Source organism: Polyodon spathula, chromosome 5, assembly GCF_017654505.1.
Source record: "Polyodon spathula isolate WHYD16114869_AA chromosome 5, ASM1765450v1, whole genome shotgun sequence".
Classification (NCBI taxonomy): domain Eukaryota; kingdom Metazoa; phylum Chordata; class Actinopteri; order Acipenseriformes; family Polyodontidae; genus Polyodon; species Polyodon spathula.
Window position 1 is genome coordinate 63,685,504 of NC_054538.1, and position 14,410 is coordinate 63,699,913.

The 14,410-nt window shown below is 34.9% G+C and overlaps 1 protein-coding gene across 5 annotated transcripts in view; it reads left to right on the plus strand.

Annotated features, from left to right (window-relative positions):
- Positions 1 to 14,410, plus strand: part of LOC121316150 (girdin-like) — a 65,107-nt gene that overhangs the window by 37,297 nt on the left and 13,400 nt on the right. For all 5 annotated transcript variants that reach the window (XM_041250985.1, XM_041250981.1, XM_041250982.1 and 2 more), the window contains exons 12-25: positions 57 to 201; positions 642 to 826; positions 1,558 to 1,695; positions 2,171 to 3,241; positions 3,507 to 3,634; positions 4,058 to 4,199; positions 7,181 to 7,357; positions 7,496 to 7,657; positions 9,566 to 9,843; positions 11,000 to 11,143; positions 11,715 to 11,901; positions 12,754 to 12,899; positions 13,312 to 13,404; positions 13,703 to 13,914. In XM_041250985.1, the coding sequence (XP_041106919.1) occupies positions 57 to 201; positions 642 to 826; positions 1,558 to 1,695; positions 2,171 to 3,241; positions 3,507 to 3,634; positions 4,058 to 4,199; positions 7,181 to 7,357; positions 7,496 to 7,657; positions 9,566 to 9,843; positions 11,000 to 11,143; positions 11,715 to 11,901; positions 12,754 to 12,899; positions 13,312 to 13,404; positions 13,703 to 13,914 (3,208 nt within the window). The remainder of the gene's footprint in view (positions 1 to 56; positions 202 to 641; positions 827 to 1,557; positions 1,696 to 2,170; positions 3,242 to 3,506; positions 3,635 to 4,057; positions 4,200 to 7,180; positions 7,358 to 7,495; positions 7,658 to 9,565; positions 9,844 to 10,999; positions 11,144 to 11,714; positions 11,902 to 12,753; positions 12,900 to 13,311; positions 13,405 to 13,702; positions 13,915 to 14,410) is intronic.

Sequence of the window (14,410 nt, forward strand, 5' to 3'; positions counted from 1 at the left end):
TTTATTTATTTTTGTAATGAAGCATTAAATAAACAAAGAATATGTGTATTCCTCAGGATCGTGATATTGATAGAAAGAGAATCAAGGATCTGTTAGAAGAAAACCTGACACTGGAAATGGCTCAGAAACAGAGTATGGATGAATCATTGCATCTTGGCTGGGAATTAGAGCAGCTTTCCAAGACCACTGAGCACTCAGAAGGTAATCACATGTGTTCTCAGTCAAACCAAAAAAATACAGTTTACCAACCTGTGGTGTACCTGTGTGAGAATTATCTCTGGCTTCCAAACATAACCAGGTTGGATTTTATTCTCATGGCTGATTGATTTTTGAGAAGTTGAATATCAGCATAGTGTATTAATGAATAATTGTTTAATGTAGACATGAAAATGTACTTCTATTACACTTGAGGAAGTTTAAGACACAAGTGTTCTAATGCTGTACAGTATTTTGAATTTGAAATGTTATTGACTGATTCCTACTGTTTTCCAATAGGAAGTTTAAAAAAAGTTTAGTTTTGTTAAATTTGACTACATTTGTGTTATTATTTTAGCTTTCAATGTGGTTTATGTCAATAGCACATATCATGAATGCACAACTCAGTGCCAGTTATCCTTTATCAGTTTTTTATTTTGTTTCAGTGCCTCAAAAATCATTGGGTCATGAAGTTAATGAATTGACTTCAAGCCGACTGCTTAAGCTGGAAATGGAAAATCAGAGTCTTTTAAAAACTGTTGAAAAACTTAGAACCGCAACGGATCCTTCAGAAGACAGTAACTCGAGAGTCCTGAAAATGGAGAAAGAAAATCAGAGATTAAGCAAAACGGTTACTATCAAGCCTGCATGTTCATTAGTTTAGATTTGTTTTCTCTTTGCAGAAGAATTCTGTTATAAAACTGCATGATTTCAATGATTATCCTTTTTATGCTTGATTACCCTTGACCAGTTACTGACCTAATGTACTGTATTCTATATGTGACTATTCCAGTGGAAAATTGAACTGAATGGTAGTGTAGTTGACAATACAAATCTAGTGAATTTGGTGTGTGGTTAGAAATAGTAAAGAACTAAACTTAAAAACAACTATCTGTTTTTTTTTTTTTCTTTTGTTTGTTTTTTTTAAATATTGTAGGGTGTATGTAAAATTATTTTAATTGAGATTTAAAAATTCAAGAGTATTTTCTTTGCTTTCGCTTACAAAAATGTCACCTTTTTGTGGTAAGCAGCTTAGAAATAATTAGTATGCTGCAAGTATTTTTGGTTTTCATCAGCCTTCTTTTTATCGCAGTCTTTGTCTTCTTAGCATGCAATCCATCTAGTGGAGTAAACAGCTGGAAATACAAATCAGAGGCCTTCAGTCTCCACATATTACCCTGTAGGGGTCCAGTGGATGCAGCTGAGAAGCTCAATGTATTTATTATTCAGACTTCAATCAGCACTTTTAGACCAGCCTCTTCCTAATTGTACCTGTCTGTGTATATTTACAGTTAATTGTATATGCTTATAGTCTAGTTTCCTTCATGATCCTCCCATTAAACTGTTTTAACTATTTCACAGTTGAAAAAGCTTGAGAATGAAATGAGCATTGAGAAGCAAAGCCTGACAAATGTAGAAAATCTGAGCAATGATCTGATGAAAGAGAAAACTGAACTTGAAAAGACTATTGAGACCCTTCGAGAAAACTCTGAAAGACAGGTACAAACCCACCATCGGGACACAATGAATCTTAAGAAGTTTGTTCATGATAAAGCAACAACAACAACAACAAATATTCATAGAAATTTTAACAAGTTAACCATTTCACTGCCATATTGTTTCAATCAACAATACAGCTCTTTCACATATTCAGTTTATTTCATGTTTACAAGCCATTCAATCTGATGTAACATTTCCCTTTGATTATACCCCTTGGGATGCTTTTTTTTTTGTTTACAAAAACTTCCATTTTTATTTAATCACAAAAAGCTGTTTAGAATTAAATGGATAAGTGACAGATCACCAAATAAGCCAAACACTATTTTAACCAGGTATGATTGAGTATGAGTATTAGCTAGCTAGTACTGTAAGTGCATTGAAGTCCTTAACATATATTGTCATTTGAATGCTTTATAAATATAGCCCAACATGGTTACTTAAGAATTATATTAACAATATTTGTTCTGTGTTCAAGGTGAAAGTATTGGAGCAAGAGAATGAGCACTTAAATCAAACCATATCCTCCCTAAGGCAGCGTTCCCAAATAAGTGCAGAGGCAAGAGTAAAGGACATTGAAAAAGAGAACAAAATTCTGCATGAGTCAATTAAAGAGACTAGCAGCAAGCTAAACAAGATGGACTTTGAAAGGAAACAGCTTCGAAAGGAGCTTGAACATTACAAAGAAAAGGGAGAAAGGGCTGAGGAGCTGGAGAAAGAGGTGCATCGTCTAGAGAGGGAAAATGAACAGCTTCAGAAAAAAATTACAGGCCTAACTATCACCTGCGATAAAGTGGAGGCACTGGAGCAAGAAAATTTACATTTAGAGGTTGAGAACAGAAAGCTAAAGAAGAAACTGGACAACTTGAACAATCTCATCTTTCAGTTAGAGACGCTGGAAAAAGAAAACACACAGCTTGACGAAGAAAATGTGGAGCTAAGAAGAACAGTAGATTCATTAAAGTCGTCCTGCATTAAGGTGGCACAGCTGGAACTAGAAAACAAAGAACTGGAAAATGAAAAGTGGCAGTTGAAGAAAAGCCTGGATCTGATGAAAGCATCTTCTAAGAAAACAGAACGCTTGGAGGTCAGCTGTCAAGGGCTCGATACAGAAAACCAAAGGCTCCAAAAGGCACTGGAGAACAGCAACAAAAAGATCCAGCAGCTTGAAAGTGAACTCCAGGATGTGGAGACTGAAAACCAAAGCTTGCAAAAAAACCTGGAGGAGCTCAAAATTTCTAGCAAACGCTTAGAGCAGTTAGAAAAAGAGAATAAGATACTGGAGCAAGAAACTTTGCAGCTGGAAAAAGACAAAAAACAACTGGAGAAAGACAACAAGAGGCTTCGACAGCAGGCTGAGATCAGAGACGTCACGCTTGATGAAAACAACATGAGAATTATCAACCTGGAGAAAGATAATAAGTCGCTCACCAAAGAAGTGAATGTTTTCAAAGACTCCTGCGGACGAGTCAAAGACCTTGAAAAGGAAAACAAAGAGCTCGTTAAACAGGCCACAATAGATAAAAAGACCCTATTAACCTTACGAGAGGTAATGTTTTAGCCTGATAAGTATAAATGTAAAATAGTGGGTCTAACATACAGTACAGTATTTGATTTAGTTAATTTAGAACAGAAATTCTAGATGATAATGCGTTCTGTGGCAGATCATTGGGTAGACATGTAATGCACAATTTTTTTTTTTCCCATTTTAATATTTTTACAATTTTTACTATTTAAATACATACTGTAACAGGTGTAAGTAGGTTTTTAAAAAAAATTAGGTGGGAAAACTAATGAATAAATTGATGTTTTAGGAGCTGGTGAGTGAGAAACTGAAGACTCAACAAATGAATAATGATCTTGAAAAACTGACACATGAGCTGGAAAAACTAGGATTAAACAAAGAGAGACTCTTAGATGATGAACAAAGTACAGAAAACAGGTAAGATAGCTGCTTAAGATAACAAATCACCCAGACTAAACAGGTAAACGGGCATGGTTTTCGGCTACTGTAAGCAAAGAAGAGTCCTGCCTTTCACTGAGATAGCCTTCAGAAAGTACATCTGGCTTTCCATTTGTGACTGGCTTGCAAACAATTTGTAATCATCTTTCTGGTGCCTTGATCCTCCAGTAATATGAAATAATTATCTGGCTGATAAGACTGGACTACTTTCACATTAGCTGTCATTTATAATGAAGAGTAAACATCCTTAAGTTAAAATAAGTGAATACTTTACTAATATTTCTTCAGAGGGCGCATTTTATGATTTAAAATAAATGTCACAACTAATTGAGGTCATGATTTTTATTTTTTTATTTTTTTTTTTTTTTTTTTTTTTTTTTTTTTGCTGTAATACCACAACAGTAGGTATAAGCTGCTGGAGTCTAAACTTGAGTCCACATTGAAAAAGTCTCTTGAAATAAAAGAAGAAAAGATTGCTGCCCTTGAAGCTCGCTTGCAGGAGTCTTCAAACCTGAACCAGCAGCTTCGTCAGGAACTCAAAACCGTAAGCTCTTAAACATAATGCATGGTTCAGACAATAGGCAGAGGGTATTTGGACTTCAAAATGTGGATCACGTCATTGTGCCTTAAAAAGGGGACTGTTGAAGTTATAATATTACTGATAGAAATACCCTGAACAGTATTAAAATAAAATAAAATCTATAAAATGAATACTTGTTCTAATACAAACCTTAATTGTGTATTACAATAAAGTAGTTTAGAGTTGTGAAAATATGTATAGGAGTTGGATCACCAGATAACGCAGTTTAGCTTCTGAGGGTTAAAATAACACAGGTTTTTAGGAGTGAATTCCTGTTGGTTCTTCACGTCAAAAGCAAAATAAAATTTAATCAAAATTTCTACTTTTATCGTCAGTAGTATTTATTTTGCCATTGCTTTTTTGTTTGCATTGAAATATATTTATAGATAATACACTAAAGTGTATGCTTGCAGGAAATTAAACATTAATTTGGTGCATATAGGAAAGTTTTCAGTCATTAGGTTAAAATACAGTGTGCATTTTAATGAAAGAAGCTGTCTGTTACTTCTGTTCATCAATTCTAGCACAACTGATCAGGGGCCCATTTCTTAAAGGTCCGGTGATTGCGACGCAGAGGTTGTCGCTGCGTACATTTCATAAAGCACTTTGCAAGTGCTGTCGATTGCGATCACTCTTTAGAGATCTGCTGTAAAAAAAAATCAATAACTCAATAATCCACTTTAAAGCCTAGTGACCAATTAAGTAATTACATAATGGCAGGGGTGCAAAGGAAAAAATAATTTGTAATTTGTAAAAATAATTTTAATAATAATTTGTGAAGTAGCTGTTGCTGTTATTGAAAGTGGACTAGATACAAGCGAAAAAAGAAAAGCAGACAGGAGAACTCTTCCCCTTTGACCCAACCATGGAGTAACTAAACACGTACTTTGTTATCCATTTCAGTAAGCAATAATGGCAAGATCAATACTTAGAAGCTAGACACATTGTTGATAAAATGCATTATTGTTATTATTATTATTATTATTATTATTATTATTATTCTGCAAGGTCTGCAAAGTTTCAGTCATTTCAGTGACCAAATAGCGCAAACTTTTTTTGTACAATGGGCAAAATCAAAAAGAAAAATAATTGTGCGAGACATAAATACCTTAAAACTTATTTTAAACGCCTCAGCGTTTATTTACAATATTTACCAATAGCCCTGGCACCTATTGGAGACCAGCGACTATTTGAGACCTGGCTTTTATTATGTATCACTAACATCTTCAAATACTTCAGATGCAATCATGAAGAAGCAGCTAACATACAACCTGATAGCAACGACATAACTAAATTACAACATTCCAGCAGTGTCGTTAAAAGGTTGTGTGTCAGTGAGTATTAAGTAACAGTTTTATTTTGTAACAAAGTGGCATTGTTTTGTACACCCCCCAGTATAAAACAAAAGTTTTAATTTTTTTTATTTTTAACACATTGATAAATGAGGATATGCAAAATGAACAAGCAGGAGAACGGGTCAGAATGAATCTGCATTGAAAAACTCAATTGCATCTACCACTGTTCATAATAAAAACAGTAAAATCCACTAAAGACAGCCCTTTAAATATTGGAACACAAGCGTGAATTACAGTAGGCTTTAGGCACAATCAAAAAAATCTTCAAAACGTGGTTTTAAAATTAACAATAAAAGCAGTAAGTATCAGAAAATATTGTATTTATGTTCACTCTCAGACGTGTACCTTGGTAAGCATGGACAAAGGATGGAAAATGAACCAGCAAAGCATCTTCATTGTAAAACAACCACATTAAATACTGTTAATATGAAAAAAGCAACCCTATAAATATCGGAAAATAAGTGTATACTGTGGGCTGACATCACACTCAAAAGCTTTAAAATGTAATAACGGCATTAATAAAAAACGTTATGCATTACGTGCACCTTAATTTAAGTTATTCATACTGAGGGTCACTTTCTTCGCTGTCACTTATTAACAGTTTATTGTGCTCAAACGCCTCATCATCTTCCTCAAATGCAGTGTCAGTGACAGTTCCCTTTGTCATCTTGTGCTTTATGGGCAGTAACTCTTTTGCAGATGTGCTTGGTTCCCCTTCTTTAAAACAATGAATCTGGTCATCTTTGCGTCCGTCCAGATCTGTAGTGAGAACACAAGCCTTGACTGACTTTTTCACATGTTACACATTTAACTTATATTATTATTATTCTTAACCCAACATTTAAAATAGACCTGGCATTTATTTACAATAATTCCCAGTAGCCCCGACACCTATTGGAGACCGGCGATTATTTGAGACCCGACAATTTTATGGTATGTGAAAATCATGATTAATGTTTATTACAATGCCGTTGTATGCTCTAATAGGATCTGCTATTAAAATTGCCACTTGCGGCTGCTGTCTAGCTGTAGCAGGTTTCTGGTGAAAATCGGCAATGTTGTATGAAACCCAATCTTTTATTTACGAGGGGCTTACGATTACGAATTTTCATTAGCTGCTTTTTTTCCCGAATGGTTCTAGATGTAATTCGGCTTCCACTAGCACCTAATTGTAGGCTATTTTCTGTCTGTGTCTGTCCAATTAGCACAGCCAATTTAATGTATATATATTTCCTAACAAGAAGGACTACTTAGAGAAATATTCATGACTTGAAAATACATATTTATTTTGTTACTTAGCAGCAGTTTATTACATTCATTTATAAAGTAATTTTCAGAATGTGCTGGCTCTAATTCAGAACATCAATCACTCCCCCTCACTACCCCACTGGCTGCAGTGGTCATTGCACTACCATTCACACATTTTGAATAGGTGTGTGAGCATTCATTTGAAGTGCTTCAATGTGTTTTCATTTGAAATGCACACATTTCTATATTAAATGTATGTCATACCGTCTCATATTGCACACGAGACACACATTTACTTTACATGGATGTAATGTATGTAAGTAAGTCTTTCTGTTTGTTTAGGTTAAAAAGAACTATGAAGCACTTAAGCAGAGAGAGGAAGAGGAACGTACGATGCAGAGCTCTCCACCCAGAGCGGGTGAAGAAACCCACACTGTCAGTAAATGGGAGAAGGAGAGTCATGAAACTACTCGGGAGCTTCTAAAGGTCAAAGACAGGCTAATTGAGGTGGAAAGGAATGTGAGTTATGTTTAGTGTCTCTTGTGTTTGCATTATTAGCAAGTTGTTAATATTGTTTTGTTAAGTTGCTAAATATTTGGTCGTGTAAGTTGTTTCTAACACTTTTAATTATATATGTTTTTCTGTTGTGTTTGAAAGAATGCTACACTCCAGGCGGAGAAACAGGCCCTGCGGACACAGCTAAAACAGTTGGAGAGCCAGAGTGATAATCTACAGGCGCAGATCCTAGCACTCCAGAGACAAACAGCCACTTTGCAAGAGCATAATACTGCATTACAGACACAGAATGCTAAACTGCAGGTTATTCATCTCTACTCAATTGCTATTCTAGGAACGCATGGTAACATGAAAGTACATTTGGCCCGATTTTACTTTTGTCCTTTTTTTGGAAAGAAAACAAAACATTTACGAGTAAGAAATAACGACTTAGACATTCAGTACTTTATGGCCATCAAATTAACCTTGAGTTGTGGGTTTCTTGCCTTGTAACATTAGTAGTTTTATTCTTCTTTCACAAAAATTGGTGTAAACTGTATTCGGTAATACTTTATTTTCAGTGGCATATAAGCATTTAATTCATAGTCAATTAACCAATTGCTGAAGTTTAGTTACGTGTTAATAAACAGTCAGTAGATATGCCATGCATGTGTGTGCATCATTAGACTGATATTTGAGCTCATATGTCATATGTATGTTGAGTATGTTTTTTAAGACTTGCTTGTTTCCTGCTCCAGTAAAAATAGACACGTGGACTGGTTTGTAGCATTAACGATATTATTCTATAAGCTACCCACACTACCTAAATAATGCACATTTAAACCACATGATTGCTATTCACAATCACGTTTTTAAATGGTGATGGTCAGGTGAATAGGGTACTCAGCATACACATAAAATATGAACTCAAATGGTACTCTAATGATAGACACACACATGCATGTCATGTCTATTGACTGTTTATTAACATGTAACGAAACTTCAGCAAATGGTGTGCTAAAGAAAAATAATACTGTGGTTGTCTTACATACAAAGTGCAGCACCCTCTGTTGTCTTTCGGTGATAATGATTCAGTCATAAAGAATCTAGTTATATTTAACCCAATGCTTTTTAAAAATATATCTCTCTCACTCCCCCTTTTTCTACTGTTTTTTGTATATATTTTTTATTGATTATAATATATACATTGGGTGTCTCTTATATGCAGTGGACGAGAAGTGCAAAGAGGTAACAAAGACTTAGCTGCAACCATGGGATAGTAACATCAGAGAAAGGGGTGGTAAAACTGCAGCCGCATACAAAATAATGCAGGTGAATCATTTAGAAAGATGTCTGCCAGAAGCTAAATTCTGGTCCAGAAATTACTGGGGTTTTTTTGTTTTGGTTTTTTTGGAGGGCTAAAACAAGGTTTTGGTGAATGTCACAGAACTTAATTGCAAAGAAAATATAAAACAAAATAGACAGAAAGGCCTTTGTTATTCAAACTAAAATTCAAAATTATTATTTCATTAAACAGATTGCTGGTTTAGTTAAGAAGACTATGTTTGTTACAAAATAAATTTCCAAGATATAAATAGGTAAATAGTAAGATAAAAGAGAAATATTGCTGCACTGATAATATTGTAAGTGTTGCTGACTCATAAGTATGGCGACATTCACAAGAACCTTGCTTTACAAAGAATAAGAAATATAAAATAATTTCTGGCATCAAATGTTACTTCCAGCACAAAAATGTTACTTCTGGCAGACACTCTCTAAACAGAGCTCCTACCTTTTTATGTAGTTGAAGTTTTTTAGATGTTACCACCCCGTTTTAGTTCCCTGGTTGCAGCTACCTCTTTGTAGATTTGCTACCTCTTTGCACTTGTCGGCTACAGTACTTATTGTATGAGAGATATAATTTCATGCTAGTGGCTGCTAAGATAAGAGACACCCTACACACTGTTTTTTTTTTTTTTTAATGTTAGAAAATATGTTTTGTGCATGGTATTGGTTGATTTCTTATACGTGACCGGGCTATACAATATACATTTTGTTAGATACAAAACCAGCACAGAAGGAAGCTAGATTTTCTATAACATTTTCACAGGTAACATTTGCTTCTGGTGATCATTCCTGGTGCTTGAATGAAAGATATCCAAGTTAAAAGCATTGATACTGGTTTGTCATTGTACCTAATCAAATTGTGTTTTTTTTATTTAATGTCCACAGGTAGAGAATTCAACTCTAAACTCAAAAAGTGCATCACTGATGACCCAGAACTCACAGCTTCAGTTTCAGTACTCCACCATTGAAAATGATAATGAATCCCTAATGAAGAAAAAACAAGAGCTAAAATCCATGTATGACTTGCTGGTAAAAGATCACGAGAAACTAGAGGCCCTGCATGAACACCAGGCAGCAGAGTATGAATGTCTCATCAATAAACATGGCAGCCTTAAATCGGTCCACAAAAACCTAGAAATGGAGCACAAGGACCTTGAGGACAGGTATTATTACATGTTAGCGATTCAGTATCTAGGGCTCATTACCTCATTTTTTAAGATATGTCAGAAATACAGAGGACGCCAATTAGGTTTTCATTTTCAAATGTCTGTTAATCATAAAGGGGGCTTTAGGGTATAATTAGGGCTTCTGATTTTTGGTTTTAACCGATAAAAAATTATACAACACCCCCGATACAAAAAAAGGAAATCGGTGTATATCTAATAAACACTGGAAAAGCACTTGAAATGGTTACTCAATTCATGTTGACTTGACCATATTCTCTGTGAAAAAAATCATGAAGTACCTACAAAAAAAAAACGTTCCAGTGCAGTTGAGCAAAGTCCCTCCTTCCTGACTTGTATCTCGCATTTATTTGTTGTGAATACTTTAAACCCAACCCAACTACTGAGTGACAGCAAATTGCTATATTTCTATTGGAGGATTGTAACACGCTTGCAGGATTTAAAACGAGATGTTGTTGCTCGCAAGATTTAAAGCTATATTACAGTACACTAGACTAGGGAGAAATGTAAAAAAAATGCCTAAAAACACAAAAATCCCAGAAGAATGTGCCCACGACCATAAGGATTTTGTTGTGGAAAAGCAAAAACAAGGTGCAATTGCAGTGTGCAATTACTTTTTAGTTACTATACATATGCAACCCAAAACAATAATTTCATACAGTATATAAAAACCGAAAGCCCAGAAAAAAACGATTTATATATGAAATAGCTAATAAATAAGCACCAAAAAATGTTTTTAATAAAAACTGAAAAACAGAAGCCTTAGGTATAATGTATTCTTTTAGCAAATCATATGGTTAAGTAATTTGAATATGTTGTGATTTAGTGAAATTATTTGACAGAATTTAAGCCTGTCATGTAATGCCTTTCAGTCCCATTGGATTGTTTTTTAACTTCCTTGTCTTTTGTACTTTGAGAAATAAAAAATAAAACATGTGTTTGATATTTACTAACATGCAGTGATTTTTATGACATATTCTTGAGTTAATAATGTAATTGGACAGTAATTCCTGCTAAAATTAAAATAGTAGGGAGGGCATCCTCTGAGCACTGATATTGCAACTAGCAAAACATACTAGCAAAACTAACTATCTAAAAGCCTATTGAGTTATTGACACAGTACACTCGTTCATAGGTACAATCAGCTTCTGAAGCAGAAGGCCCAGTTGGAAGACCTTGAGAAAGTCTTGAAAGCAGAGCAGGAGAAAATGCTCTTAGAAAAGAAAAACCATGAAACTACAGCTGCAGAGTATCAGAAGCTGCGTGAAGAAAATGACAAGTAAGTATTGAAGATAAACATGCTCTGTAAATCAATTCCTGTATGCGTATGTGGTATTTTACTGTAAGCCAATAGAAAATAGATTAGAGCTGCCCCTTGCATAATGTTATATCTGTGGTGGTTTTAACATAACCTGCCGGCCGGTATAAGGCTTCAGTATAATTAAGTAGAAAAAGTCCACCCCCATGCTTTTCATGAATATGTTTCCAACAGTCAGGAAAAGGGTACTCTTGACTAATTTATGAAGACCAGGATCCTCTTTTACAAAAACTGAAATATATGTTTGCAGTACCAGGAAAACGGTATGTTAAAAAGCAAAGCAGATCCTGATTTGAAAATCTTGGCAGAATACTTTTACTAAACCCAGCCCTCATTTTAAAAGGCCACAGTTGGAGGTCAGACAACCAAGGATGAGACAGGAATAAATGCACTGTATTTAAATGTCAATTGCTATAATCATACTGTTTGCATGCACCATCTGGGAAATACATTGTATGTAATGTTGTGCTGAAAAGAATGTCCCCTGCTGTATTGATGTACTCCTTATCACAATTGTCTTGATCTTTTGAAGGCTGAATCAAACACACTGCCAATTACTGAAAGAGAATGAAGGACTGCAGGCTGACCACAAGAATATCAAAAGTTTACTGAATAGTGCAACGCTTGAGCAAACTCGACTGGAAGCCGAATTTTCCAAGTTAAAGGAACAGTATCAGCAGCTAGATATTACATACACTAAACTGAACAATCAGTGTGAGGTATTGCAGGGTTTTTTTTTTTTTTAATTAATGGATTTAATATATAAATTATTAAATGTTTGCTTTAATTTTATGCAGGAATTTTGGGAGTATTTTCACATCAATATTAAACTTTATTGTGAACATTATTACTAACTAAGATGAAATGCATTTTCTGACCACTGATAAGCACTAGTCCTATTTAACACCAATAGGGGGACTACACCGCCCACCCAGTGGCAATCAGGTGACCTGGCTGCCCAATGGCAGGCGGACAGAAATTCAATTCAGCACCTCTTATACAGAAAGGGGTGCTGACAAAGATTGGTGCTACTGATTAGCACTAGTAATACTAGCTCTGCCCCACTCTAAATCAAGATTATTTGCTTGTAGTTTTTTTTTACTTCAATTTGCAATGTTTTTCAAAGACAACACTATAGATGAAAAGTTGATGCTGGTTCCTGGTGTTGTACATAATCATGTTTTGCAGTTCAAACTCACAATGTTATAGCTATAATCAGATCATGTGACCTACAGAAAAGGTGCCAGGATCAAACAGTTTATCTTTAGCGTTATGAAATATTTGTATATCCTGAATAGACGTATATAAACAAGTGAAAAAACGAAATAGTCATGACACAAAAAGGGGTGAATTTTAAAGCATTGGTTAGCAATCCTTCAATGAATTATTTTTGGATCTTTAATGATAGTGATTAAAGACTGCCGATGGTGGTTGTATTAAAACGCATTAGTTTCATCTGGTTTTAGCATCAAATGTCTTTAAAATTGAATTTTGTTAGCAAGCACTTCAGACTATGCTGATCTAATTGCACTATTATCCTGTTTAAAATTTTTATTTATTTTTTTCCACAGTTGCTGAGTCAGCTAAAGGGGAATCTGGAAGAAGAAAACAGACATCTATTAGATCAAATCCAGACCCTGATGCTGCAGAATAGAACCCTGCTGGATCAAACTATGGAAAGCAAGGATCTGTTCATTGTAGAACAGAGACAGTACATGTATGTAGAAAGTAATACCAGTAATTGCTATCACTTTGTTTTGGTAGGGCACCCTGCTCCATCACTCAACAAAAAAACTATTTTTTTCAATACATGTGAAAGACACCTTGAAATAAAAGCCATTTGCCTTAAACTTCCTCGGATACTCTGTTTATTGAGATTTCACAGTATTTACAAACTGTACAAAGTGTTGGACCACCTCTGCTGGTTTTCAGTGCTTGAGGGTGGGATATTTGTTGCCTGTTTTACCCAACCCTGACCATTTGCTTACTAAATATCTTGGTATCCCTGAGTTGGTAGTAAATGGAGGTTATTAAATATTTAAATACCAATTTCTCACTTACATTCTAGTGTATTAAAATACAAAGATTTTCATTGTAGTCCAATACTGAGGCAGTATATGTTTTTACAGAGACAAGCTAAACGAGCTCAGGAGGCAGAAAGAGAAGCTGGAAGAGAAGATCATGGACCAGTACAAATTTCATGACCCTTCTCCCCCAAGGAGGTAACTGTATAAAATATAATGACTACATTAAAATATAGTAAATAGTGTAGAGAAGCTGTTTATGCTTTTTTATCTCAGATATTTGCATAACAAGATTTGACTTGCTGTATGTATTTTTGTTCTATCATAGTCATAGTCAACAATCATATTATTTTAGTGCCAGTTTGAGATGTTTGGCAGGGTAAGCTCCACGGCATGCTAAATGAATGTAATAAAGGACGCAGATGTGTGTTTTGATAAGCATAAGTTCTCTAAATGTACAGTTCTTCTAAAGGATATGTGACATGTTTTATTCCAGAAGGGGTAACTGGATCACCCTGAAGATGAAAAAATTGATAAAACCCAAAAACCGTGAACGTATTAAGTCTCTGACCCTCACACCGTCACAGTCTGAATCAAGTGACGGATTCCTGAACTTACCCCAGCAAGACAGTCAGGATAGCTCCTCAGTGGGATCTGGCTCCAATTCCCTTGATGACAGCCTGTCTTTTGGGAATAAGAAGAGCAACAGTGAGTATTAGCAGGAAGTGGGCTTTAGAAGTATTTAGATGGGGCGTTTACATAGTATGTTATGAGTTATGGGACAATTCCCAGCTAACCAGAAATAAATAATGAAAGGGAAATGGCCTCATTCTAATTATTTGTTCATGCTGCTTGAATGTATTGTTGTTTGTTATGTAGACAGAATTCTTTCTGTGTTTGTTTATTGGTAGAAATTAGGATTCAACATGTTCATCGCATACAAGTGAATAGTGTGTAAATAATAGTGCTGAAATACTCTTATGTGGGTGACAGTTCAAATCGAAGCAGAAAAGCTGATAAATACCCATTAAACTTTTTATATGTGTGAATGAGTTGTGATTCATCATTGTTAAGATATTCTCTGTATTTTTAGGTGCAATCCACATGTCAAATTTTAAAGGTGGCATACACCTCTTAGCTATTAAAAGATACCTCACTGAACAAAAAGCCTTTTAGTAGTATATGATACTGAATTTTGTGCAAT